This window comes from Hirundo rustica, chromosome Z, assembly GCF_015227805.2.
Source record: "Hirundo rustica isolate bHirRus1 chromosome Z, bHirRus1.pri.v3, whole genome shotgun sequence".
NCBI classification, from domain to species: Eukaryota; Metazoa; Chordata; class Aves; order Passeriformes; family Hirundinidae; genus Hirundo; species Hirundo rustica.
Window position 1 is genome coordinate 82,804,681 of NC_053488.1, and position 27,697 is coordinate 82,832,377.

General features: G+C 49.7%; 2 protein-coding genes across 6 annotated transcripts in view; one reads left to right on the forward strand and one right to left on the reverse strand.

Annotated features, from left to right (window-relative positions):
• Positions 1-699: 699 nt before the first annotated feature.
• Positions 700-11,408, reverse strand: ATP1B4 (ATPase Na+/K+ transporting family member beta 4). The gene is made up of 9 exons (XM_040089427.1): positions 11,274-11,408; positions 11,009-11,082; positions 8,249-8,411; positions 5,455-5,583; positions 4,517-4,621; positions 4,065-4,261; positions 3,376-3,432; positions 2,621-2,716; positions 700-2,094 (listed from the first exon to the last, which is right to left on the reverse strand). Exons 2-9 carry the CDS (start codon positions 11,075-11,077, stop codon positions 1,933-1,935), a joined length of 978 nt encoding a protein of 325 aa, XP_039945361.1. The 5' UTR covers positions 11,078-11,082; positions 11,274-11,408; the 3' UTR covers positions 700-1,932.
• Positions 11,409-13,557: 2,149 nt separating this feature from the next.
• The window catches only part of TMEM255A (transmembrane protein 255A), a 28,165-nt gene continuing 14,025 nt past the window's right edge, over positions 13,558-27,697 (forward strand). For 2 of the 5 annotated variants that reach the window (XM_040090324.1, XM_040090325.1), the window contains exons 1-3: positions 13,558-13,681; positions 18,170-18,312; positions 22,770-22,832. In XM_040090324.1, the coding sequence (XP_039946258.1) occupies positions 13,624-13,681; positions 18,170-18,312; positions 22,770-22,832 (264 nt within the window). In that variant the 5' untranslated portion in view covers positions 13,558-13,623. Of the gene's footprint in view, positions 13,682-16,095; positions 16,159-18,169; positions 18,313-22,769; positions 22,833-27,697 lie in introns of those variants that run through there. The other 3 variants (XM_040090328.1, XM_040090326.2, XM_040090327.1) reach the window with 3 other exon arrangements.

The following is a 27,697-nucleotide window of genomic DNA, read 5'->3' on the forward strand; positions in this document are numbered from 1 at the left end:
GGGAAACAGAAGCTTTTGCTTCTAAGGTTTTCACAGATTTACATGCAAATCAATTGATTTTTGTATTGATTCTGTCAAAGCATGGGTCCAGCATTTGTTAAAGGACCTCCTCTTCCAACAGAATCTTTCCAATAGGGAGTAGATATTAAAGTTTTATCCTGTTGCTAGTGTGAAAGCTGTTTGATAGCAGGAAACGCAATGAGTTTGGTTTTCTTTCAAGACCCCATAAATTCAAATGCTTTAAAAGAGCTAAAGCAATTGGCAGACAGAGAAATGCTTGTGGTGTAACTTACTTCTGATGTCAAAAGAAGAGCCACTTCCCCAGCAGCATTCTCCTTGGCAGATTCCAGTTTCTGTTGGTCAGAAGATGCCCTTGCAGATAATTTGTGCACGCAGAATGAGTATGTTGCCCTGGTTCTATCAGTGCCATCTGGATAATGACAGCTGAGCAGAGTTAGTTCCTAAACTACATCTGGTTCAGGTATTTAACAGTTGTTAAATAATTTTTGCCAGATGGTTGGTTGGGATGCTTGGTGAAGAGCGAGTCTTATTGTACTGGGCTCCTGAACTCTTTGGTCTGGAGAAGTTTGTCAAGTGCTCAGAATTCCAGGATGTTGTTACTTGCTGCTTGGAAATTCAGTCCCTAACTGGCAGCACAAACTGCATCTCTTAACACCAGTGTTTCAAGAATGCCAGCATAGAGTTAATTTTACTGTAGTCACTTTATTTTAAATACAAAAAAATCACTTCTTGGAGACTAATAGATCAGGAAATGACAGCAGATAAAGTTCCTTGGCTATGGATGTAGGACAAACATACCATAATGCCCCTGTTCTGTCAGTAATTTTAGTAAGTGTGCTTTCCAAGTAGTACATTATCCCAAGGTGTCCTGTCCTGCTGTGTTCTCATACCTCCCAAGACGCAGAGTGCAGCTGGTCCCTGTCACATCCGAGGGAGGCTCGGGCTGCTCAGGCAGTGCACTCTGTGTTTCATCAGCCTTTGGGGTTGATAAACTGATGCCTTCACTCACCCCCAACTCTGACCCCTTAACCATGAAAGGACTGAGCATTTCCCTGCATTTTGCTCCAGCATTATAGCTGTGACCTCTCTGGAATAGGGAAGAAGAGGTCTGAAAGCTTAGGGCACTTCTCTGCCTGATCAGGAGGCACTGCCAACCTATGAACTGTGACAGGAGAGAAGAGCTCCTCTCACTCATCCCTGTCCAAGAGACTGGGTGAGGATTCCTGGGGTGGAGAGAAGTACTGGAGTGAGGAGGAAGGAGAGAGAAATGCATTAATCTTCCCACTTTAGATAGGAACAGCTGGAAGGGTTCAAGAGCAAACAATTTTCTGTGGCCCTTGCTCAACACCTTGGGTGTGCTGAACAAGCTGTGTAAATGCTGCAGCTAAGATGCTTCTGGGGCTGGAAGTCCTAGAAGGCATTTTGTGAGCTGCCATTTTCACTTTTCAACTCTTATTGCAGGCATAATCCAGAACTTTTGCTGTTTATTATTTTAACAAGAATAGTGCTACCTCCTTTTTAGCTTTTGCCTGAGACATGCACATAAAACTATGCTAAAAAATAAAATTTAAAGCAAGGAAAGATGCATTCCACAGGGATCACTCATAAAAGACCTTATGAAAATAGCATTTGGATACCAGAGATTATTTTTCAATCAAAAGTGGAATCTTTTGCAGGTTCTCTCCCCAGGGGAAAACTTCTAATTTTCACTAATAATGATTTATATCAGAAGATGAAAAATGTAGATCTACCCTCCATTGTATCTCATTAGTTTTCTAACTATGAACAAAAATAAATTAACAATAATCTCCATGTGCCTGTTTTTCCTAGCAGAAAAAAGTGCTGGTTTGATGCTTCAAAAAGGAAAAAGCCTCTGATTGACTTAACCTAAGCGCTTGGTGTGGGCAGGGGCTACTTCCCAATGCTGAGTGTGAAGATGATTCGGCCCAGGAAGCGGTCACTGTTCAGGTCGTTGATAATTCCTTTCCCATTCAGACGACACTGAATGGGAACCAAGTAATTCTTCTGCACATCTGTAAAGTGCATAGCCACCAGTGGGGAGGTGTAGTTGACCTGGAAAGAAGGGATATTTAAGTACAATTTTTGAGGGTGCAGAAAAGCAGGCAGGACTTTAATGTTCAGTAAAATGATTCCTAAAATGGTTTGTGGTTCCAGGCATCTGAGAGTGTCTGCCTGATGTCCATCAGGGTCCCTCAGCATGCTGAGCCTTTCTGTATCTGTGCCTTATCAAGATGGGATCACTGCACATTGCCTCTTGGGGTCATTGCCCAGGATAACTCCAGACCATGAGATTCTCAAATGCTTTCTGCTGTCCAAAAAACCACGTACACCCACTCACACCAACTCTTATTCACTCACACACAGTTACACACACTCTTACACACAGTTATACATTCACACACTGTTGCGCACACACTTTGTCAGACACAGGAACAGAGCGCTGTAATCCCAATGCTCATGGCCTCTGTCCTGCCCACATCTGCCCAAAATAACCTCATAGCACATCTGGACCCTGTGCAGCAGCTCCTGCCCTCCCATTCTCAAGGAAGCATAACAGAGATGCCAGACTCTTACTCACATGGGTGAACTTGCCGTAGTAGGGATAATACATGAGGTCAAATGTCCCGTTCCCAGGGTAGAAGTCCACCGACCTGAGGTGACTCTCGTTGCCTTTCTGTGATCAGAAAAAAAAAAAACAGAGGCACACACACAGGACATGGGACACAAAATACAGCTCTCTTCATAGCTTGTCTCAGAGCAAATGTCCCTTGCCATCCCTCAGCTCAGCTGTGCTGTGTTTGCTGTGAACCCAGTCACTGCCCTGCTTCTAGCCAGGGAAGAGTGGAGCTATGGAGGCATGGGCAGGGTTACAGTTGGCTGCCCGTTGATTCCCTGCTGCACCTTTCCACTCTAAGGGTGTGATCCAGCAGCTGCCTGGGCAGTGGGAGCCCTTCCTTCACCCCGTTGCTGTTGGCTTGCAGGGTGCCCCCAGGACTCAGGATGCTGCAGAGCAGCTGGAGATGGATATGAGCAGTTCCTGCATCTTTCCACCGAGCTCCAGTCTCTAGCTGGGACCTGGCACCCCGGCCCACAGGCTGCCCCAGCAGCTGAGTATGGTGGTGCCTATGAGGCTGCAGGAGCAACGTGGGAACCAGGACTGGTGATCTTTTTCACTCTCAGCAGGCTGGTCTCCAATTGTTCCCAGACACATGGGCAGCACCAGGTACTGTGGGGTTTGGGGGCTAAAATGAGGACAAATTGTGCTGAAGTCCATCAGGAAAAGACATCTGGCCTTGTACCCACCACGCTGCTGAGCACGGAGGAAAGCAGTACCTGCACTTTGCAGTCCACACTCACGGGGACCCCAGCACCAGGGCGGTAGCCTATGATCTGCAAAAGCAGAAAACATCCATGCTGTATGAAATGCAGTGCCAAGCACGTGCTGCCTCCCTTCTCCAGGGCTTAAACCTTTCTGGGTGCCAGACACATTGCTCAAGACAGGAGCTGTGTGTCCCTGCAGCAGGGTCTGCCACCTCACATAGTGCAACTGGCTGACTGCCAGATTGCTGCCTGAGAGCAGAGGCAGAGCAGAGAACACAGAGAGAGTCCAGACCCCCTGGAGTAACACAGCCTCTCCCCCACACAGTTCACATCCACCCCATGCTTATTTTCCCAGCAGTGAGCATTGAACCACAGTGCTATTAGACTTCGATTAAATTAAAGTCTAAGAACACTCGCATTGTAAGGCATCTGGGGCCTGGGGTGTTGCATTAAAGCTCAGATATTCATGAAGAAGGGCCTAGCAGAAGACCCTCCAAACACTTAAGTCCTCAGCAAATCAAATGGAATCGTTTTATAGTGGGCTTTTTCATGTTTTCTAGCAGATACAGCCACCAGTTTTGGAGATCCTAGTTCCCTTTTTCCCTGTGCCCGAGAAGTGAAGGAGTTTCAGTCCCTGTGTGGTCTTCATCACACTGGGATGCCCCAAAGGAAGGAATTAATACAAGCAGCTTTCTCTGTACCCGGTTCATCTTCAGCAGGATGCAGGGCTGGCCTTTCGAGTAGCCGAACGTTGGGTCCTCGATGCCAGAGCAGTTCTGCAGCAGCGAGCGCTTGAACTGGCAGGCCTTCTTCTCCTCGCTGTCATTTCCTCCTTGGATGAAGTACTGTCCTGGGACACACTCAATATTCTTCTCCTCCTGAACTTTGTCATCATAAGCTGGTGGGGACCAAGAGGCTTGTTAAAATCCCCCAAGACCTGCACAGACCCAAACTCTTAGAGGACATCCATGTGTCAAGGGCATTAAGAAGTCTTACCTGGAAAGGCAAAGCCCCCTCCCACAGAGGCTCCCATGACCTTGTGAACCTCCCTTTCCTGCTTGTGAGGTGCCCAGGAGAAGACCCCCGCACTGCACGCATGTATCCATGGATAAAAACAACCTCACCATGACTCCCAGGGTGACAAAGAGCTCACCTGCTAGGAAGTGGTGCATGCTGTCCACGTAGGGCTGCCATGTGTTGGGCTGGGAGACATTGAAGGCAATGGTGAACCCATTCAAGTATGGTCTGATCATCACTCCTGAAGAAGGAGACAGACCCTGATAAAGCAAGGGTGAGTGGGTGGACCAGCCACGGGCTTGGGCTGTGTGTTGCAGGGGCTGGTGCATTGCAACTGGGCTTGGACCAGGCACGAGCACGAGAGAGGCAGCACCAGCTCACAAATCAACTCTCTCCTCCACCTACTGACCCCTCACCTTCATTTCACCCCATACACGTCAAAATATGCCAGGAAACACGGGAGATACGGAGAACCCAGTAGTGTTGTGGGTTAGTGATGGGCTTAGGCTTGCACAGAGTGGCTGCCGGTCCCCTGTGTTCCCAGCTGTGTGGGGCAGTTCCAGACAAGGAGTAGGGCAAGGGGCCTTCTGTTCCCCACCAACACAAAAACACAGGGAAAATTCTGTGTCTGACATAGGGAAAGAATTTTCTGAACATTCTCTTGCCAGAACTCCCCCAAATAATAACACATAAAAGCTACCCTTGAATTGCATTTTATTTTGAAGGCATGAGTATAAGGGGCCAGCAGCTGAAATGCATCAGCATCACCTATGAAATGCCTAAACTTGGCTTTTGCTTTGAGAATAATGATAGCAATGAACAGTGCGATTAGAATAACAATTAGTATCATGGGGGTGAATGCTTCTCATGAGGCTTTTTAAGATGTCTGATCCTCTGCAGAGAACCTGCAGCTCTTCCAGTGCCCTGAGGTGACAACACGCTGTGTTAGGGAGGGCTGGGTGACTGTAGGCATGCACAGCTCCAGGAGGGCTTTGCCTGAGGTCCTAGCCATGCCACTTTGGTAGGACACTGATGGGCAGAGGTGCCCAAGGCCGGGCTGGCTGGGGTACGTACCTGGCGGAGACACTCGGTCCCGGAACCTGGGCGTGTAGGGGCTCAGCGTGAGCAGCATCACATACAGGCAAAAGGCAAACATTCCCGCCAGACACGTGTAGAAAATGAAGTAGAACAGTAAGATCAAGCCTGCAAAAGAGATAGGCATGTCGCTGTTAAGGCAACCAGAGCACATCCCATGGGATGTGTCCCACAGGGATGCACAGACGTGCTCAGCACGGCGTCCTCTGCAGCTCTGAATCCATGGTGGAGGTGGGAGCTTGCACCCCCAGCCCTGCACACAGACTCTGGTGTTTCTGGGTGCAGGACTGCCAGCTGCTCCCAGGCTGGGGTAGCTACTGTCATCTTTCGTATCCTTTTTGCGGCATGGCCCTTCCCAGGGCTGGGTCAGGACCAGGGGTGTGTGTCCACCTGCCTCAGGTCTCTCTGACCCAAAATTCTCCCTTGCCCTTCCCACCCTCTCCTGGCATGGTAACATGCAAAGGTACCCAGTGGCTCCAGCCAAACTCCTGATAGGACTGTGGGGCAATGGTCCTGCCCCGATTCCTGTCCCCTGCATGGGAGGGACCCTGGTGCTGGGACTGAGCAAGCAGCATCACTCAGGGCTGCAGCACCACTGTTTCATAGCCCAGACATTCAGGGAATGGGTTTGTTTTTCCTCTGGACCAGGCTGATGGCTGAGGATGTCTCAAGAGGCCACAGCCTATGAATAAAACCCAGCAGCTCAGAAAGCAAAGCGAAGCCCTAACCCAAGTATTTCCCAGGAGAAACGTCCCGGCAGCTTGGAGGGAGCCCTGGGAACACAGATGTGCTCTCCTGCCGTGCTTCTGCCAGGGCCACCGTGCTGGGAACCACTGTGGGGCTGTGTCCTGCTGCGGGCTGAGCCGGGGCAGATGGGACCATCACTGCTTCGCGTGGCACAGAAGGGACAATGTCCAGCCCTGCATAGTGATGCTTCTGCACCACCCCGACAGAGCTGGAGCTGCTGCTGGAGCACAAAATTGATGCTTGTTGGGACCTCTTCCCACTACTGCTCCCATTTTTATGTTTCCTGCAGTGCAGGAGGGAGTGTTGTCACCTGCAGAGGGGGGTGCAGCCTTTTCCAGGGGCTGGGGTCTCCAGTGATGACCTTGTGGCCAGACATCTCCCTGCATTTGGTGAGTCCAAGTCCCCTGAGGCCCCAGTCCAGAGCAAGCACAGGGGAGCATCCCTAGGCTGGGCAAATTCCCTCCTCCACGCCCATGAGATGAGAGTGGGAAAGTTCAGCTCCACTCACCTCCAGATGCCCTCACTGCAAAATAAATTTTAATTTTCATAGTAGCTTCTCCTGCCCCCATATAGAGACACGAGAGCACACGTGTGTGCACCAAGGGCACATATGTTCATGGGCAGCAGGGTCATAGAGCAGAGCACAGTGATCCCAGGTGACAGGAGGATGCTGCACCCACCCCAGTGCTGCTAGCACTGCCAGCAGTAGCCTGCCAGGGTCACATCAGCATCAAACTGAGCAAATCCTCTTTCAGGGATCTTCTTCAGACCTGGAAGAGCCTCCAGAAAAACAAGCTTTCATCACTAAAGACTGTCACCCTACTGCTCCCACACTTCGGTCTGTGCCTTCCCATCCAGCAAAGAAGCAAAAAAACTGGTCTGCCTCTGTGTCCAGCAAAGGGCACGGGTGCACAGACATGATTGCCAGGGTCTGTCCCAGACTCATACTTTCAGGTTTTCAGACTCCTCTGGTGCTGGTGGGCAGCTTCCTCAGTTTCCCCCAGCTGTCACCATGGTGAGTGAGGCTCTGCAGGCTTTGCAGGAGACCCAGAGCTCTTGGCAGGCACATGGGAGGGCTGTGGGGCTTGTGGTGCAGTTCCAGTGCCAGCCAAGGGCTGCAAACACCAAGCAGCAGCCCCTGGTAGCTCACAGCCTTACACTGGTGGATGTGCAGGTGGCTCTGGGTCAGGCTGGGATTTTCACTCTGCCGAGGGGGCTGTGTGCCGGCAGAACAGAGCTGCAGAGCTGGGTGGCACCACGTGTGTTTGTGGCACCTCGGTTTTGGACCAAGCCTGCAGCAGTGCTCACCCCATAGGCTGCTCTTAACCACCCGGGGCACCTCCAGATTCAACAATAATTTTTGAAGGCCACATGGATGTGGATAAAGTAGACAGGGCACTCAGAACCATCCGAGCTGGCACATCCCAGTACAACAGCTCTGACAGCACTGTGGGTCCTGCTGTGGGCACCCTGTCACTACCTGGGAAGCCGTGGGGTGACAGTGCTGACCAGCCCTTCCCTCCCCTGTCTAGAGCAGGGCTCATTCAGGCAGGGAGGGCCGCTCTGCCCCATGGTGTGCACCCTCCACAAAACACCTGCCCCACAGTCCGGGCATTTCCCCCACCAACCTGATGATGCCAAAGCCACTGTCCCAGGGGGTCCTGACTTACACAGGCAGGGGCAGGAGTGCTGGTGGCAGCAGGGGTGCGCAGCTGCAACAGACTGACCTGCAGCTCCCATGCTTGCTCGGGCTCTAAACTTCTTTCTGGGACACGGTCTGGGCAGCCTGAAATCTTTGCTTTCATATTCTCCGTCAATGTTAACCTCCAGACCAAGCGTAACTTTCACATGGTTTTCTGCTTGTCCTCCTCACTAGATATTTATTGCACTAGTTAGAAACAATAACACTAAAGAAATGGGCAGGCCTGGTCACTCCAAGCTATCAAGGACAATTCTAGGCAAGTGAATCCATTGTGAAGCAGAAAAGGCAACGATCCCCAAAAGTGGGGCTTGAGTAAGGACCTACCCCAGCTCTTGGCTGTTCTCCCCAAGCATGTTCTCTCCTCCGGGTTCCACAAGAATATCTTCATCTCCCCAGCCAGGTCTGCCCAGGTTTTGCTCCCCATGTCTGCCTTAGGCTCGTTCTTCTCTCTGTCAGGATTCTGGACCTTCTCCTCATGCTTTTTTTCCTGGAAGAGTTGCAGAACACAACCCCCACAGGCAAGCTGAACTTCTCATTGGCCAAAAATAAATGCAAAAGCATTTAATATCTGGAAATGTTTCAAATTTCCATTTTCCCATCATCACTCTTGAGTTAAAGAGAGGCAGTTTTGGCTGTTCCAACTTAAGCTCACATAGAACCCAGCATCCATTTTTCCATGACATGTACGTCACTGCTGTCACAGTGGGTACTGTCTCCTTGTGCTGGCATTTACAGAAACTCTTTTTTTTTCCACCTGCATGAACATGACCGAAGAAAACCTGTGATCTTGGAATGCTGGGACTGTTCCCACACTTCTGCAACATCTCTGAGTTCACATGCACATTCCCTGTGCTGCCACAGATGATAGCAGGCAGCAGTATTTAAGAGATCAACCAGCTTGTTTTTCTTGGCGTGTGAGCAAGTGTTCATTCTTTGAAGAAATTCATGTGTTGTTACTTTTTGATTACACTGAGTTCCAGGGAAAAGCATGTCCCCAGGTTGTAAGAGTTTGTATTTTGCCTAAGAGGTGAAAACTTGTTTGTCCAGAACTCTGAAGCACAAATCTCTCGGTACCTGTGCCTGGGCAAGAGTCACTTGGGACACAGAAGCTGTCCTTTTTTCCCCTTGAATCCGGGCATGTTTCCAAAAGCAGGCTGGTGGGAGAAGGTGCTGACCTTGCTTTCAACTCGGGGCAGGGCTGGGCCAGGCACCGCTGGGAGAAGGGCGATGCTGTGATCTGGATGTGTTCATCACCTCCCCGCATTTTAATGCAAACGCTGTTGCTGCGGGGTTCAGCCGCTCCAGGCTGCGTCAGAGCCACACTCGGCCGAACCTGCCACGGCTCCCTGAGGGTGCTGTGCCTGCTGCAGGCATGGATCCAGAGCAGCTGCACCGCAGGATCGCCCCTGCATGTTTGCACTCAGGGTCATGGAATCCTGCCGGCTGGGAGCACCTGTTGGAGCCAGGACCCACGGATAAGATATTTCCAAGCCCCGGGTGAGCAGGGACATGGTGGACAGCTTGGTGAAAGCATTGCTTGGAAACTCCTTAGAACTGGGGGAGAGAAATTAAACTCTGCTCAGACACACAAAAACTGCAAAACAGTGAGAATGGGGGGAGAGTACTGACTCCAAAGGCGGAATGTGTCCCTTGGGGAGCCGGGGCAGAGAGGGGGTTGTAAATCATCCCCTTCCCACTGACTGCCCTGATGGGCTCTGAACAAGGCCCCGGTGGGGCTCTTCTGGGAGCGCTCCTGCGTCAGAGGTGCTGCTGCCAGAAAATGCCCACAGCTGCCTGTACGGCCAAAGCGGTGCTTGGCACAGGTCCCACAGCCCAGGCCAGAGCCCTTCCTGAGCCAGCTCCTGAGGTGCAGGGTACACAGGGTACAGGGCTGATGAAAGCAGCGGATTTTGGAGCCGGGAAGCAGCAGCCCCAGCACGAGTCACCAGTGGGGACGTGGGACAGGAGGTGCAGGGGCTGTACCCTAGCAAGGGAACAAGTGACGGATGAGGAGGGGGAAGAGGAGGAGTTCTCCTTTCTACTCTCCTCATTAAGTAAAAGAGCTACCTGCAGATGTTTTGGAAACATTTCTTCGGACTGCCAGAGTAGGGGGGACTGCCCAGATGAACTCCACACTGAGGCCCTTTGAATTTCATACGAACTTCTACTGGAGGCAGCAAGAGCCCATGCTCAGAAGCTGCTACCAATGCTTAGAGAGCTGTGGCTGATTTGGGGACAGCCTCCTCCATCACGGGACCTCTCCCTGGGAATTGAAGGAGGTTTTGCACGGAGGGAACTTTCCAGCTCTCCTGGCTCTATGCTGTGTAACCCTTCACTTGGTGAAGGGTCCTGTCCTACTGGCTGGGAAAGGCCACGAGGGCTCCATGACAGCCCAGGGAGACTGAGGAAGCCCCAGGCTCACCCCATGTATCTCTGTGGGGCAGCTGGGCAGGATGGGATGATCCCAGTACCAGGTTCCTGGCAGATGTCTCTCAGCTATGGAGCTAGTTCAGGTCTGGAATGAAGCACAAGTAGTTTATCTTTGCAGCCCAGGTCTTGGAACAGTCCCTTGCACCTGGACAAGGGGCAGAAGGCGTGGCAGGAGCTGCGACAGGAATGCATTGGAGCAGGGAGAAAGCGGAGCCCAGCAAGATATGTTGGGATACTGGACAGCCCTGAGTCTCTGCCTGCTGTGACAGCTTGAGAAGCAAATCTGGGGTTCATCTCTGGCAAAATCATTCTGTGCTGACTGTTGTGGGTGTCCTGGGGGAGCTCTCCCCCATTCTCACCTCAGATCAGGTCAGCTCTCAGTGCTGGATTCCTCCTGCTGAAATCCAGGTATGCGAAGGGTCACCCTGCCCAGGTGTTCCTGTCCCTTCCAGTCCCCCTCACCACCCAGCACCACTGCCCAGACCTGCCACTGCCCTTTCCCTCCCCTCACCCACTACAAAGTGCTTTGCCTAAGAGACAAAGCAGCATTTCCTAAAGAAAAGAAGTTATAAATTTATCAGCCACAAAGCAGGTCCTTGCAGCAGCTCCCACCTCACCTTGAGAAATGAGGCTAGCACCCCACAAAATACTCACCACCTTCTGGCTGGGGCTCCTGAGCTGGCCCTCCATGCCGCTGGTGCTGCTGTTCCTGTCCATGTCCATGTGTTCTTGGGTTGGAAACACAAAAAAACGTGAGTGTTAGCACAGCAGCTCTGGCCCCCGTGTGCCAGTGTCGTCCTGGCCCTCAGAGACTCACGGATAGAGCCCTCTGCCCAGCACTGCTCCCCAGCCCTACAGCACCCCCTGAAACACCAGCAATGCCAAGACTGTGGGGAACAACGCTGCTTTCCCTCCCTACCCTGCAGAGCCTTGCTGTTCAGGAGTGGATCAAAAAATAACTTGCTTTCCTGAAGGGGGTAAGCTCAATGCAGCAGAATCCTATCTTGAGTCCTCTGGCATCTTGTACCCTTTGCAGCACCCTCACTGCATCCTGCCTCATATTTGAGTTCCCATCACTACCAGTCAACGCCCTACATGGGGAAGCCAAGCTCTTCCTCCAGGAGACCGTGTGGCTGTTAATAAACATTAACAAATCGCTCGGGTTTCCCATGGCGAGAAGTGTCGGTCAATGTGTGCCTGTCAGTCACAGCGGGGCCGGGGTTAATGGTTGCGAAATGTCTTTTGCGGTGAAAGGGGTAGTGGGAAGGGCAGGCAGGTCTATATTTATCCCCTCGAACAGAGACAACAGCCAGGAGTTCACAGCACCGGCTTCCTCGCCTCGGGTTTAAGAGCTACCCACAGCCTCTGACAAAATCCAGAGGCACACCTTGCCGTGACACCCCGCAGATTGGGACTGGGGAGTGTCAATTTTCCTCCGTCAGCGAATTACAGGCACGAGATGATGCTTTGGGGCATCGGGGGTGCGTGCTGGAGTCCTGCTGCTGGCGCAGCTCCAGCGGTGCGGCGGCGGCGTGCGGGGGCTGCCCGTCCCCGGCTGTGTCCACGCAGCTCTGGAGGAACAGCGGGGCTCGTTTCACACGTCTGTCCCAGCCTGAGCTCGGCACGATCCACCTGCTCATTCTCTTGGCCCGTTTCCAGCGCCACCGGTGACCCTTCCTTTCGCCAGAGAGCCAGGCCCGGCTCAAGAGCCCCGAAAGGCTGCCTTGCCCCGGGCTGGGACTTTGCCCGAAGGCACGGGGACATCTGTCCCAGGCTCCCGCAGGGCCGCACGGTGCCGTCCCAGCCGGCAAAGCACCATTTCTCCCTTTCCTCTCCTGAGCATGGCTGGAAGCCGCTCACCGGCTGCGTTAATAAATGGGCGCAGCGGGAAGCAAAGAGGTCTGGCAGCTGCCCCGGGCTGCGCGGAGCTGGCCGGGGCTGCCGCGCCGCTCGCCCGCCTCTCGGTACCGGTGCCGGTGCCTGCCCGCAGCCAACCCGCCGGCAGGAGGGCACGCCGGCAGCTGTGCCCACAGCTGTGCCCACAGCTGGATCTCCTGGCCAGGCCGGCGCCGTTGGGGCAAGGGTTGTCCGCCCGAAGCTCGGGAATGGGATGCAGGGATTTAACATGGCACGGGCAATCGTAGGGCACCAACAGCTCCCCGGAGCTGTTGCACAGAACGGAGGAGGGAGATGGGACCTGTCTCCTCCATCACGAGCACAGGGCATCTGAGCAGGAGGGGACCAGTGCCAGCCCCTCTCCCTCAGCCAGTGAGTTCGGGGCTCCTCTATTTCGCCCGAGGTAAATAACCTTCCTCTGGAGATGATGTGTTCTTTGCCATTAATTGATCTGGGCATTTGCCTCTCGTATCACAGTCAGTGTGCACTTTCCCTTTTCTCCTGGGAGAAGCTGGTCATTAGGCTCTTATCCAGTAAAAGTGTGGGTTTTTTAAAGCAGAGATAGGATTCGTTTCTTTTGACTTGATGAAATATGCTTGAAATAATTACAAGATTTGTACTTAGCAGTTCTCAGCCCAGGACATTAGAGCAATTTACAAGAAATTATGAAGCCTGCTGGGAAGATGCTTTTATCCCCATTTTGCAGATAGGATATGGACAACGGAGGCTAAGGGCCTGGTTTTGCTCCTTGGTCATGGACACGGAGATTGCAGATGATTGCCGTCTCCATGGAACAGGGCACAGGCAGCAACAGGCATTGCCACCGGAGCGGAGATCTCAGAGCGCCGAGAAATGAAACACCGGGCCGGTGGCCGTGTCGGGGTGGCTGCTCGGGGCTGTCACCTGCACCTCAGGGAGGAGGGACATGGGGAGAACGGGGCAACAGAGAGGTGCCAGGGAGATTTTGGCGAAGAACGGAATGTCCTGAGGCAACTGGACTGGAGGAGGGTGGGAGCCGCTGAAGGCAAAGGGATGGAGGAAGGTGGGGGCAGAGGTGGGGAGCCCCTCTGGCCGAGCTGCTGGCGAGTGCTCTGAGATCTCCCAGAGGCGGGACGGGAGCTCTGTCCCTCCGGAGAAGGGGCGGGAGCTCCGTCCCTCCCTCCCCAAGCCCCCTTGGGGAAAGGCCTCTGCGCTCTTTCCAGCGAGGTGTCCCCGGCTCCAAGCGGCCGCTTTGGACACAGCCGCGCATCGCGGGCAGCCGGGGCAGCCGCGGGCGGAGCGGAGCGAGGCGCAGGCGCGGCGGTGCCGGTGCCGGTGCCGGTGCCGGTGCCGGGGCTGAGCCGCCGCCGTGGCCCGGCGGGAGCGGCGGCAGCATGCGGCAGTCCCTGACTCAGCAGCGCCCGGCCGGCGTGGCCCTGCCCGACTCCGTGGGTGAGTGCCGCTCCGGGGGGATCCCGCCGGGGCTGGCCGCGGGGCCGTGCGGGGCGTCGGGTCCCCGGGGATCCCGGCGGGGCTGCGGCGGCCGGGCCGCCCCCGCCGTTCCCCGCCGTTCCCCGCCGCCGGCCGAGCGCGGGTTCGGCCGCGTGTCCCCGCAGCCCCGGGGCCGTGCGGCGGGACCCCCTTGACCGGTCATCCCGGGCGGAGGCGGCCGCGGCTCCGCAGCAGCGGCAGCGTCCTCTGTTGCGGGGCGGAGCGCGGCCGCTGCCCTGCCGCACCCCCAGGGCTGTCGGGGACCCCTCGTAGCTTATGGCGATTTCCCCTCCCTTCCACCGGCCCAGGCGGGCAGGAGCCCGCAGCCCCCGCCCGTGCGCTGCCGGGCCCGCACTCGGAGCCGTGACCGCACCGCGACGCGATTTTAGCAGAAAGGTGGGACCAAAGGAGAGGGGCTGGGAAGAGGGGGACTCCGTGCCAGCTGCCCCCGGTTCTCCCGGGCTACAAGTAGAGATGGCTTCTTCCGTGAGCTGCTCTGTGCCTATTCTTCGCTTCTGGCTTTTCCCCCGAAGAACAAAATGGAGAAGTCGGTCGTGCTTCTGTGCCATCTTGTCCGTTTTCTTCTAATAATCGTGGGGGGAAAAAAAGAAAAAGAAAAAGAAAGAAAGAAAAAAAAAAGAAAAAAAAAAAAGTGCATCAAGGGCAGTTCAAAGATATGCATTATTGCAAACTTTTAAAGTAATCTGGAAAAACCTACTACAGCCTTGTCTTTAGAGTGGCTTATAGGGCAAATATAACAAGAGGATATTTCTGATGCTTAAAAGAAAAATGATCATTCTAAAAACAGTGCCCGTTTGGAGGGCCATTTTAGCAAAAGCAGTAGCCAGGCTACGGATAGCATTAATTGCCTTACAGCTCCCTAACAGGGTTAAGCACAGTGTTTTGGATCACCTCGTCTACTTATGTTGTGGTAGGCACTGCAAGTTTTGGGGTATCTGTTCGGGATAAATCACAGAGAAATGGCTATTGATGTCTCTTAAAAGCAGAGATAGCAAGTCTGCCCTAGCCCAGCTTCTGTGCATAGAAATATACCAAGTTCAGGGGCACCGAGGGAAATTATGTGATGGGGAATTCTTCAGCAGAAATTAATGTTGAGGGAGAGGATTTTGTCAGAGCAGCCCTTCAGCAGCTATTCAAGAGATACTGGCTGTGAGTCCATGTATGCTGAAGCAGCTGCAGGCATCCTTACAGAAATAAAAAAACACTTTTTCTACTCATAGCAAGGTGCTTTTGGAGAAGAAAAAATATAATTAATATCCCAATACAGAGCTGAAGTGGAGGTAGTCACATTATCTCCTCAGTTTCACATCACTCTTCAGTATCAAGTTAGAAGATTATGACTGGTTTTGTCAGAACTTGAACAAAAAAAGCTTTTTAATTTTTTTTTTTAAATCTTGTGGGGAATATTGAAAAGCTTTGAGTAAATTTCCAGTTGAAACCTTATGTTTCTCTTCTCTACTGAACGTTGGTGTGTGCCAGTCCTAAGCTGGGAAACAACACAGAAATTCAGAATGAAAAACATGATGGTGCTGAAACAGATACAGCATCTATAAATGGTGTTTCAAGGCGCTTCCTTTAGAGTGGTTTTCGTGGTAACTTTTTGCAGCAGCATGTGATGGCAGTGCAGGAGCATGGTTTGGGTGTGGAAGTGCTGTGTGCTCGTGTGCCCATAGCACCCACCCCGCCATGCCCCGCGAACATCTGCACCCCCACAGCCTGACCTTGCACACTGAGAGCTGTGTAAGGAACACGGGGCTGGGCTTATTTACCCTCTGCTCCTTTGCCAGCCAAACCGTAGCAGTAATCAGAAGTTTGGTAATTCCGTGGAAGCAAGATGGATTCATCCTTTCTCTCCTTTCAGAACTGATCTGTGTAAGAAACAACAAATTTTCTCCAGTTTTTGTCCCACTGCTATGGATTTTTTAAGACGCTGATAGGACACATGCATTTAAATTGTTACATTGAAACTGAAGTGTGGCACAATGACAGTATTTGTGAAGAAAAACATACAGAATGGCTTAATCTCTTAATGATTTTTGAATTATTTAGAAGACCAGATTTTATATTATTAACTTATTTGGCAGATTTAGGAGAACAACCCCAAATATGACCTACAGCAAACAGTCACATACCTTTATCTCCAGCCTGTAAAACATGGCTTGAAAGACTAAGCATCATTGATAAAATATCCAGCCTGAATTTTGGGGTTCTCTAGCAGTTATTTAACGGTTTGTTTGTTTGTTTGTTTGTTTTAAATTAGCAACTATTTAGCTATTTATTCCAGCAAAGGACTAACCAGTTGTCAGGCTCCTTGCTCTTAGGACCAGTGATGCAGTCCCAGTGGTGCAGTCAGACCTGTGCTCTGGAACATGAGCAGAAGGTTTGTGGGTGGAGAGCTTTCCTTCTAGAGACAGCAGGTCAGTCAGAAAGGATGGTGTTTTTTTAAATAAATCTCTCTTGCCTTTCATGTTGGGCAGGCAGGTTGGACTAGATGACCTCCAGTGGTCTTTTCCAACCTTATACTTCTGTGATTTTGTGCTCTCCTTCTGTTGGGCTTTTAAGCCACAAGTTTAGCCCCTTTCTGTGATTTCAAGCTCATCTGGTCTCTGCGGGTGAAATGATCCAGCCCCATGCCCGTGGCAGCTGTGCCAGCTCGGAGCATGGAGAGGGAGCCCTCCTGCCCTCAGCACAGCCCCTGGGTCAGGCTGGAGCAGCGTGGAGGAGCAGTGAGGAGCTGCTGTGCATTTTCCTGTGGAGAGCTGTCCATGTGGAAGGGGGGAGTTCATCTGTAGCGCGTGTGTGGGTTGGTACGGCTGCATCCGTGTAGCTGTTGGGGTGAACGGATCCCTTTGTCTGCTGGGCATAAATATACAGACCCTACAGAAGGGGCTTCGAGACAAAAAGCTGCCCAGCAGGGCCTGGTGTGCTCCTCTTTCTGGAGGATTTGGACAAGGAGGTTGTGCTTGGCTTCACCAGGTCTTCCATCAGGTGTCACCGAGACACACAAAGCAATCACACGCAGACAAGAGATTTTCGCAGAGGTTCCTCTGATCCAGCTCTCAGCTGAAAGAGCGGAGAGAAGAGCCCCCTTTGTTTATTCTTTTACTTTTATACATTTGTGGGTCTAGCAGAAGATTGGCTTTTTGGGGTTTCCACCCCTCAGCCTCAGTGGCCAGACGAATTGTCAGTTACAATTGTTTTCAGGTTAGAAATATGCAAACAAAGGACAAAGAATGAAAAACAAAGGATTTGTTTATATTACTTCTGTGGGAAAGGTAGAAGAACTGCTCTAATATTCTACAGTAACTAAAAGATCTGACTCCATTTATGAAAATCAAAAGGCTAATAAAAAACTCAGAAAAACCAGGGTAACAATCAGGGTCTTTCTGCAGGTGTTTTTTCTTGCTGTGCACACGCTGCCAGGGAATTCCCAAGGTGGTTTGCTTTAGGGAATACACTCAGCGATGGTGAAAGCTGCTTCTTGCCCTTGGGACACGTTCCTGCCCTTCTCTGAAACACCCAGAGAAGTGCTGGGAGCCTCTGAGATGGGAATATCCCTACCTGCTCCCAGGGCCTGTTGGAGAGCCCCAGGCTGTGGGAACGGGATTCAGGGTGGCCCCAGCAGCCCAAAGGGAATGAGGCAGGGGCCCCTACAGTCCATTACCCTGCCAGCCATTCTTGCAGGTGCTGGCTTGTATCTACATAATATGTGAATTATGATCAGGATTGTTCCACAAAGTGACACAAAGATGGCAAAGCACATGCAGACCAAACAGGCCCCTAAAGATGTTGCTGAGCATAGTGTTGCAGCCAGCTTTGCTCTTGGCTGGTGGAATCACTCTTTTATGTTTATGCTCATTTGGAAGATCTATAAATACAGAAAAGAAAGAAAAAAAAAAAAATCCTTCATCATCTGGCAGCTGTAGATGAGTTTTACTAATCCACAAATTCATTACTCAAGCATCTAAAAATACCTGGTCCTTGCTGAAAGTGGAGAAGTGTCTGTTACTGGTGATGTCTCATTTGCATGGAAAACTGTGGATGCCTTATGATTACAGTCAAATTTCCCCTCTCAAAACAAGCAGCATGCAGTGGGGTTATTTGGCTTGACGTCAGTAGACAGATCAGAAAGTATATAAATGTGTAATGTGAATATTTCTCATTCGCTCAGTTGCCCCAGGCTAGAGGAGCTGGGAGACTCCAATGTATCTAAATGAGCTTTGCAGAGTTGCAGTTCTTAAGGCTCTCTTCATCTGCATCAGAGCAATGTTAGTGAAGGTGAAAAGTGACAGCCAAACCCAAAAACATTCTCAAGTCAGAAAAAGGGAAATTCGCGGTGGTGTGGTTGGCAGTGGGAGGAGAAATTTGTGGTGCTGTGACTCTCCCCACATGGAATCAGCAAATTCTGTTGTGTATGTGTGTTTTTAGGGTCGTTCAATAGAAGAAAAAGAAATTCCCTCTACGTAACTGTGACTCTCCTCATTGTGTCAGTGTTAATTCTAACGGTGGGCCTAGCTGCTACAACAAGAACCCAAAATGTGACTGTTGGAGGTTATTACCCAGGTGTTATTGTAAGTATAGAACTCCTAGGTAGGTCTAGAAAACTTATTGCCTACAAAGTCCCTTGTAATGCTGAAAAAGTTATAAAGGGTCATCTTGTCCTCAATATTTTGCTCAGTTACTTCATTGCCATTTAATTTATTTGTTTTATTATTATTTTGCACCTGCTGCACATTCCCATGCAAAAATCCCATCCAAGTGGCAGCTTCCTCTGAGCTTAGGTAACAGCCTGCTTTTGAGCTAGTGGTGAGACAGATAAATAGATTTTTTGTTATGTCAGTCAAAGCAACTTTAGAACTTTTTTGTTTATGTAGATCACACTAAGCCCAGGCAGAAGTAAGGCAAAGAAGGATCTTACTGCCAAAAGCAGTTCAGAGACCAGGTCTTGAAATACTGGTAACATGAACTTGTGGTCATAAAGTTTACTCGCAGAAGTGTTTAACAAATTGGAGTCCCTGGATGAGGAGCTGTGGCAGCCTGCCAGGGGAGCACGTACATCAAAGCCACGAGCACATCCATTTCTTCTTTTTTGTTAGATGAAAATTGGAAAGAACAATCTTGTAGCTTCAAATGGCTTAATTTAGAGAAGACCACTGGTGTCCAGCCCTCCTGCCATTAGATGTATACTCTCTTACAGAGGCATGAAGGGCAGGTATGTCACAACCCTCCTGGCACGAGCTGAGGTCTAACACGAGCTGGAGAGCAGGGCCTGCTCTGTTCCTGTGCATGTCTAAGACATGCTGGAAAAGAAGCACGGAACTGCAATCAAATTAGGTGTCTCAGGAGATTAAATGCAGCCAGTAGCCCCAGCTAGAGGCTCCTGGTGTAACAGCTGTAGGATGCTGCACGTTTGATTTGGAGCTTTGAATTTGGAGGCTTGAAACCATTCCAGACAACCAGGTGGAGGCTTGTTCTTGTCTTATTGCTGTTTGATTTATTTGCCATGCACTGCTAATCTCAGGGAGCTCTATACTTTTCCAAGCCCGAGTTCTTCTCCAGCTGAAGAAACCCCCTTTACAGCCATTACAGTGTGGAACATTGTTACAGATTATGTTGGGCCTCTTTTGTTTCAGGTTTTCTAGCTTGTCCCAGTATCTCCTGCATTTAGGCCGGATCTTTTTTAAAGAGAAGCACAGAAGGAAGATGTTGAGAAAGGTGACAGACTGGCTCCAGATTCTCACACTTATTCTGCACTGTGCCAGCCTGAGTCGAACCTCGTGCTTCAGAGCCGGTCCTGCAGACTGATGCAAATGGGCAGTGTCTGCTGTTCACGTCCCCTTGACATCTCCCGAGCTATTTATGGTCTGGGAACATCAGCATCACTCACGCTTTTTTAAGGTTTAGTCTACTCAAGGAATTAATAAATTCCTGGACTTGGTAAGGGCGTTGAGTTACTTTATTCAGAGGCACCCTGGCAATTTGTTTTTGTCACCAAATTCCCTATGTAGGTTCATTAATCTGCTCTGTGGAAATGTGTGGTGACCTCACCTGTCTCGCTGCACAGGAAAACATTTCAGTGTGCTGCTGGATGTTTCAGAAGGTGCTTAAAATAGCTGATGTTTCATAACAAGCTGGGATTTCTCCCTTTTCTGTGGAAAAAGGGCTGGCTACAGTGAGTGGATATTCGTTGAGTTGTCCTCAAGCAGATAGAGCCAGAAGTCTCTTTGTATGTTGGGTAACTTCTCTGTGTGTGGAGCAATTCCGCGGCTGGAATCATCTCACAGAACACAGAATCGTAAAGTTATAGGCTATTCTGAGTTGGAAGACACCCATCAGAATCATCAAGTCCAACTCCAGGACAACCCCAAGAATCACACCACGTGCTTGAGGGTGTTGTCCAAATTCTTCTTGAACCCAGACATCAGATGTCTCATTGTTGCCATGCCTAAACCACCCTTCTTTCCTCCTTCAACTTGTGTTTCTTGGGCAAGCACCTCTTGTGTGAGTAGGAAGTATATGCCAAGATGTTTACTTCCATGCAAGGGATTATCTTCCCAGGCCTCTGCTTCCAAGGAAGGACAGAACCGGGCACTGGAGACCTTCCACACATCAGTAGGATTTTGTTTGGTTGGTTTTTTTGAGGGTTTGAAGTTGTTTTTGTTTTTTTTTTTCCCTAGCAGCTCAGTCCCTCATTGATACAACTGGAGAAGCTGAAGCAGAGGGTTCAGTGATATCCCGTAGCCAGGGTGCCTTCACCCTCCTCCGTGACTACCCACACCTTCACAACTACATCAGTGAATACCTTAGCTGTGTCTCTGTGGGAAATGTCCTCACCTGTGGCTGGATGACAGACCTGGGATAGGGAAGCCCAGAGTACAACAGTGATGTTCAGCAGACAAGAGTAATGCTCAGGTGCCAAAGACAGGGAGCCCTGTGGAAGTGAGACTGTGAGATAACGTGTGTTGTCTCCAAGTTAGAACAGCTGCCACAATCAGTGTAAATGGCTGACCTTTCCTAGGCTTGCACGAGCAAACCTCTTCTGTAATGGCTCCTTGCCAAGGATGTTGGCTTGGGGAAAAACACTTTCACTTTGTGTCCTGTCCTCCTTTCAGACAGACATCCCAGGAAGCACATCCACCAGCAAATAAATGATGTAACTGAGGACCATCACTAATATCTCTGTCCCATCCATAGAAGAATGAGTAGTTTTTCCATTAGTGCAATGAGAATTCCTGTTAATGAGAATCCGCCAGTTTATTTTGTCTTCACTTGCTAGGTGTACAGACTTGGTCTAATTTCTTCTTTTCAAATTATCTTAAATTATCTAAAGCATTTCAGCTTTTGGTTTGAGGCTGCTCTAAATCACCATGTGGATATTTCTCTTAAAGCTCAGAGGACACAAAACATTTTTCTTGAGCATTTGCCTTTGGTGTGTGTTGCCACACAAGTTTCTTCTGCTGAGTATCAGCAGACTGAAAATTACACCTGGATTACAGTTAATGCCTGTATCTCCCAAATTTTTTTGCTTGGAGTTGAACTATAGATCTCCTGTTACTTTAGGAAGGTGGGGGTGTTGTTGGCCTAAGCTCAATAATAAGCCCAGAAGCACTGGCAGGTCAGTGTGGGACAGTTCAGCAGTGCCCCAGGTCTCTGCCCTGCCTGTTTGCTTACCCCAGTGGTAAGCAGGCCCTGGCTTCCTTGCTGGGCTTCCCACCATGGCAGTTTGTCCCTGATGTGGGGACAGTGGTCTGCACGAGTTCGGACTGCAACCCAGGCAGTGGGGAAGCAGCAGCCTCAACAGCTGCTCTACTTTAATCCCTGCAGTTTGAGCCACCTGCCCTCCCTGCATGCAGCATTGCACCAAAGCAGGGCAAGGGAAGATTGAAGCCCAAGTTTGCATCACGTTTGTGTCTGCTAATCTCTGCACATGCCTCTGCCCGTTAGTATTGGATCCATTAAACGTTTGTTTTCTGTTCCTGGATCTCAAAGTAACAGTTCCAGGTTGGCTGACTCATTTTTGAATCACTACATGCCTTGTTTTTCTTCCTGGGGAGTTGGCCAATTATTGGGCATTCTCACATGGATCTTCACTGGCCCCTGGTCTGTTGTCTGGATTTGCACCTCCTTCATACGACAGATCCAGCTGTAGGACTTATCCAGTGTTTTTCATTTTGGCAACCCATGGAAGTGGGGTTGGATAGGCTCTACACTAACCAAAGACCTTTCTCAATGTGACACAAGACTGTTTTTGCATCTCCCTTCTTAATCCATGGTTCCTGCTTGAAGTCCTTGTTTCTGAGTTCCCTGGCTGAGGTGTGCTCTGTCCTAGAAACTTCTCCTTAGTATAGCTCAAGGCTATGGAGAAAGGAGGTGGGAAATTGCTCTCCTGGCTGACTTCACTGAGCTGAAATAGGTGTTGTCAGTTACAGCGGCAAGAAAAGATGCTTTTGCAGCAGTAGCTTGTTCTGTTGGACCAGTGTGAGCTCTTCTGGTAGAACACCCTGGTTGATAACCCCTGGAAATGAGGGAGGAGTAAGAGAAGTCAGAAAACTGCTCAATCTTCCAAAGTGTAAATCTCCCTTATTTCAGATTTCACACTGAGGAGCTCTCTGAGCTGAAAACAGAGGTGGTTGCTCACATGCTCAGGGAGGTCACAGAAACCTGGTCCTGGAGGTTTTAGTGCATTGGTCCTGCTAGGTTTGCATCTGCAGGCTCCTGAGTGTTTTTAGGGTTGTTCCAAGGCAGCAATGCATATCCTCATCCACCAGCCATTTCTCAGCATCACTGGGGGGGGATGGAATTCAGAACTCATCCTTTTGTTTTCTACACACACTTTTAGTGTCATGTGTGGGATACACCTGGTAGTTCCTGCTAGTGAGAGACTCCACTGATTTCTTGCTGAGGGAAGAGTGCTCACACATCACCAGAATGTTCTTTTGCTGCTTCTGGATTTAGTTTTGTTCTATCTGTTTATAAAATATGGTGGGTATCATCCTGATCTAAATGCTAACACTACATTGTTTTTCAGCTTGGTTTTGGGTCGTTTCTTGGAATAATCGGATCAAACTTGATAGAAAACAAAAGACAAATGGTAAGCACTTTGTAAAAACTTCTCTAAAAAATGACAGTAACTCAAATATTGTGTGTAAAGAGTAGTATTTTAGGTTTCCTTAACTCTTCCAGGGTAGTGTTGCATACCTCTTGAGAACTGGAGATGGTTTCTGGCAGCCTAGGAGCAGCACCCTGCGGGCACTCTGCCTCCTGCCTCTGCTCATCTCCCTCAGGAGAGCAGCTGCAATCCCCCTCTCTGGTGGTTTTCCCAGGCTCTGGCAGTGAGATCCCTCCAGCCTTGCTCGCGGAGCTGCAGAGGGCCCTGCAGCCTGCCCTGCTGAGCTGCTGCCTGCCTGGGCAGGGATGGAGGGGGCTCAGGGATCAGATTAGCAGCGTGTGCTGCTGACCAGAGCTAAGGCAGGTTCTGCAAAGGCAGATGGGAGAAATTCCTGCCTGTCCAAATCCAGAGTCTGCCTTTGTGCTGCCTTTGCTTTGCAAATAGCATGCTCCCTGCAGAGCAGGAGGAGAGGGTGAGGCAGACCCTGCAGGAGATGACATTTGTCTTTCCCACAGTCAGACAGGGAGCAGGGGAGGTGAGTTTCCCAGTGGATATTTTTTGTTGTTTTCACCCTGGCTCTGCAAGAGGAACATATCCCTGTTCTTTCTGTCCTAGCAGGGTTTCAGCCTCTTGCTCATTGTGTATTAGCAGCATGTCAGTGTCTGATTGAGCAATGACCATATGGTGACAGTCCTGGACTCCTCACAGGAGTCTCTATGAGTGACAGTGTGTCTCTGACTTGTTTGATTATTTTGAAGAGCCCTGGGTAGCCTGTGCTTTTTCTTTTCATCTCTCTATCATTTTGTGTCCTAAAAAACATTCATGACCCAGCTTCGCAGGGATTGCATCACTGCTGCCTGAGCTGGCAGTGAGCATGTCTCCACTCTGATTGCAGAGAGGACACGCAGCAGCTGTCACTTATTGTCCCTGTGCTTTAGTCACATGTCCTCCTTACCCAGGAGCACTTTACAGCGGCAGCTTTGGCCACTGCATGTTTCCGTGGCACCACTGGGCGTGGAGGATTTATTTTTTTCAACTTCTCTGCACTTCCCCTGTGTCCTAGTTTGCTAAAAGACAGCCTTGGTCTGGCGTGATGTGCAGCTGGAGGCAGAAAAAGCCAAAAGCAACATGTGCAGCCGTGTTCTTGTCCATGTTTCTGTCCATGACTGGCGAGTGTGAGGAGTGGAGCAAGCCAGTGTGGCTGATGAGGAGAGCTAACCTGAAGGAGCACTTCTCACTTCCCCCAGACTGCTGACAGGAACAGACCGCTCTATTTGTTCCCACCCCGGTGTATTGACTTCCATGCCATGCCTCTAGAAGGGAAGGGAGAGCTTTTGTGCCCACAGGGAGGGCCAGCTGCCCAGCAATGCTGCCCGCACTGCAGGCAGCTCTGGCACACACCCCACTGCCCACTCAGCAGCTCCCAAGTGAGGAGTCAGCAGCTTACACGCCGTTGTGACAGTCATCTGTGCCATGGAAAAGTGAGAACCAGCACCTTCACAGCCCATGTGGGGCTGTAACATCACCTAAAGGCAACCTCAGCCCAGGACACTCCTGCACTATCTGAACCCAATTTGTCTTTTGCTGTCTGAATGCTACTCAGTGTGGCTGACTTCATCTGGAGTCACATGAGTGAAGATCAATCAATAATATCACACAGCTCTATAGAGGGAATTCTGCTGGCTATGGTAACAGTATTATCCAACCCAAACCAAAAATCTTACTGACAAGATGAAAGCTGGCATGTTTAAAATTAATTTTATCAAAAAAATTAATCCACAAACACTAGAGGTTTATGTCTGAAAAGGAGACAGAGGAGTCCTGTAACTTTATTCGATGTCTTGGTTTGGAAAGATATCCAAGGTCTGGTGTCTGCAAGGGAAAGCTAGAAGCTTCCCTTGGAATGGAGAATGTAAACCGCTTCCCTCCAAATTATTATAATTTTGCAATTAAGGGCTTTCAGGCAAAGATATGGGAATAGGAAAAACAGTTCTGTACTAGGAATATTAAAAATACAAATGTAGTAGTAGGGGAAAAAAAAAAAAAAAAAAAAAAAAAAAAAAAAAAAAAAAAAAAAAAGTCCTAGAAACACTGTCAGAGTCAGAACACCACTTGGCACCCTCTTGGTCAGGGTGTTGGGCACAGTCCAAATAAATCCTCCTGGAGTAAAAGATGTGGTTCTAGAGTAGGTCCTGGAGTAGAGATGATCCTGTAGAAAGGGTCCAGTGGCGGCAAGAAGGATTCAGTCTTACTCCAGGAAATCTAGTGGAAAACAGGCTAGCCTGGTGTTTCTGACTCTCAGTTTTTATCCAGGGAGGAATGCTTGGCTCCTTCCCCTGGGTGGAGCATCTCACAATGGGGTGATGTAATTTTATCAGTCATGGTGAGCCTTAATGGCCCATTAAGAGAAGATATCCCCAGGAGGGAGGATGGGCCTTGGAAGAGGTAGAGGAACATTGCTCCACCTGGTTTTAACTGCTGGCCCATCAACAGAAGACACCCGCCCCCTCCCCCTGTGAGTTATGAGGAATGGGTTATACAAGAGATAAAGAAACACCTCACCAACCAGTTTCAACAGGTGGAAAATAGAATACAAATTTTTGGTTACATATTGCAACCCAAGACATTCGAATAAAGGGAGGGGCCATGGGCCATTTCCCCTGGGGTCTCTCAAAATTTTCAGAGGACGCAGCCTCCTTTTTATCCTAATTTCCCAGCCACATTTCCCTTTCTCTTTCCCCATTGGCTGAGGTACTTGAGAGGTACAGACTTCCCAAAATGCCTAATACCCTCTTCTAATGTACATCCCTCCCTGTTTTTCTTTCTCCTTGTGTCTCTGTTCTTTTTCTCTAAATCCAGAGATTTAGCACTGCCTCGAGGGAGTAACAGTCTGTGTAAATTAGTGGGATTCCTATGGAATTTATGGTTGCCCCCTTTGCTTCTTTCATCTCTCTGTATCTGGCCTTATCTACCATCAGGCCCACGGTTTGTTTGTAAAGACACCTCCTTTTCATTCCTTTCAATTTGTATGTTTCTATTTGGTGCTTGATTCCTCCCCACCCCACCCCCCCCCCCCCCCCGTAATAAATTCTCAGTGTTTGGTTTTCAGGCTTTTCTTTCTACATCTGTGAGGCAGAAAACGGTATGTAAATAAAGTGATCATCAGATGTCACGGAGACACACAAAGCAGTCACACGCAGACGAGATTTCGCAAGGCAGAGGTCTTTCTGATCTCAGCTCACAGCCGAAAACTGAGAGAGGAAGAGACCCCTTTGTTTATTCTTTTACTTTTATACATTTGTGGGTCTAGCAGAAGATTGGCTTTTTGGGGTTTCCACCCCTCAGCCTCAGCGGCCAGACGAATTGTCAGTTACAATTGTTTTCAGGTTAGAAATATGCAAACAAAGGACAGAGAATGAAAAACAAAGGATTTGTTTATATTACTTCTGTGGGAAAGGTAGAAAAGCTGCTCTAATATTCTACAGTAACTTAAAGCTCTGACTCCATTTATGAAAATCAAAAGGCTAATAAAGAAACTCAGAAAAACCAGGGTAACAATCGGATACTTGTCTCTTGGTAGGGCTGTTACAAAAGTATCATTAACACTGTATTTATTTTAAACCACCATATTAGCAGCTCCTATCTTCAAGCAGAGATGACCAACAATTTCCCTAATTGTATATATTTAGTGTTTGGCTCACTTCCCTTCTCTAAGGCTCATGCTATTTAGGGCAAACATCCTCCTTCATGCGAGTATGAAACAAAGGATAGTACTGAGAAAAACAAAACTTGCTACAAAATAACCCTAAGCCAAAAACCCCCGGTCTTTCCCCAAGACCGAGCTTTCTCCCCTGGTGCGGTTTCACTGCTTTGGCAGTGAAACATCGTGACTTTGTAACGGAGAGTGTGAGTTGGGATCCGGACTTGCGAAGGGTGGGGCCGAGTCGGGAAGAAATGCGGGAGTTTACAGCTGACAGGAACAGGGTCAGTGTAGGAGCTGGTCCTGGAAAACTTGTCACCTGCTGCCATCTGCAAGTACTGTGTGGCACAGCATCCACTATTCCAGTAACAGCTTGTTGTGATCCTGACGTGTTCGCGTGGTCCTGGGATCGTTTCGCAGCCTGCTCTCCCCGCTGCTGCAGGTCTAATGTCTATGCCTTCAATACCTGCCTCATCTAGAAAACCGTTTTATTTTCTCTCATTTTTAAGTGAGCAATTGTACAGGGGCCGGTTCTGCTGTCCCAGGTGAGCCCTCTGGCATCTCCAGCCATTGCTCCAGCTGATCTGGCCAGTACATGGAGGTTACTGGAAAAAGATCTGTTTTTGTTTGGGAAGCTGTACATAACACAAGTGTGATTAACCTAAAAACCCTGAGGTCCTTTGGAAACACATATAGGACCCTTCTAGATTGTATTTGTCCAGAGGGTTGGCTTGTCTTTTGGAGAACTGGAGCCTTGTGCAGTGGCAGGAGCCAAGGTTTGCAAGCAAGCTTAGTACCTGGTTCTTCAAAATAAACATCCCCAAGTGAGGAAACCTGAGATATCTGTCAGTGCTGGCTGGGCTGTTAGCTTTGTGTTTGGGCTGTAGAGATTTTTACTATTGCTTACAACCCCCCCCATGACCAGAGTCACCTTTGTACTTGTGGAGAAAGAGTTTTTAACAGCTGCCAGCAACTGACACTTGGAGGTTGCAGCCAAAGTTGGAAAACCACCAGGGAGCTCCCCATTCTTTACACTGAAATATTGTAAATATATTAAAATAACATATTTCAATATATATGAAGTAATATTGAAAGCTGTTCCCCAGGCTGCATTTTGTGAATCTGTCTGTCTGAATGCTGCACTTGC

Bases quoted from the DNA above. Each gene is read 5' to 3' on its own strand.
- ATP1B4 (XM_040089427.1), bottom strand. From the start codon at position 11,077: ATGGACATGGACAGGAACAGCAGCACCAGCGGCATGGAGGGCCAGCTC. The intron at 4,262-4,516 runs GTGAGCTCTTTG...GGTCCCCACCAG, and splicing joins CATGCACCACTTCCTAGCAG to CTTATGATGACAAAGTTCAG. The intron at 2,717-3,375 runs GTACTGCTTTCC...TTCTGATCACAG, and splicing joins GTGTGGACTGCAAAGTGCAG to AAAGGCAACGAGAGTCACCT.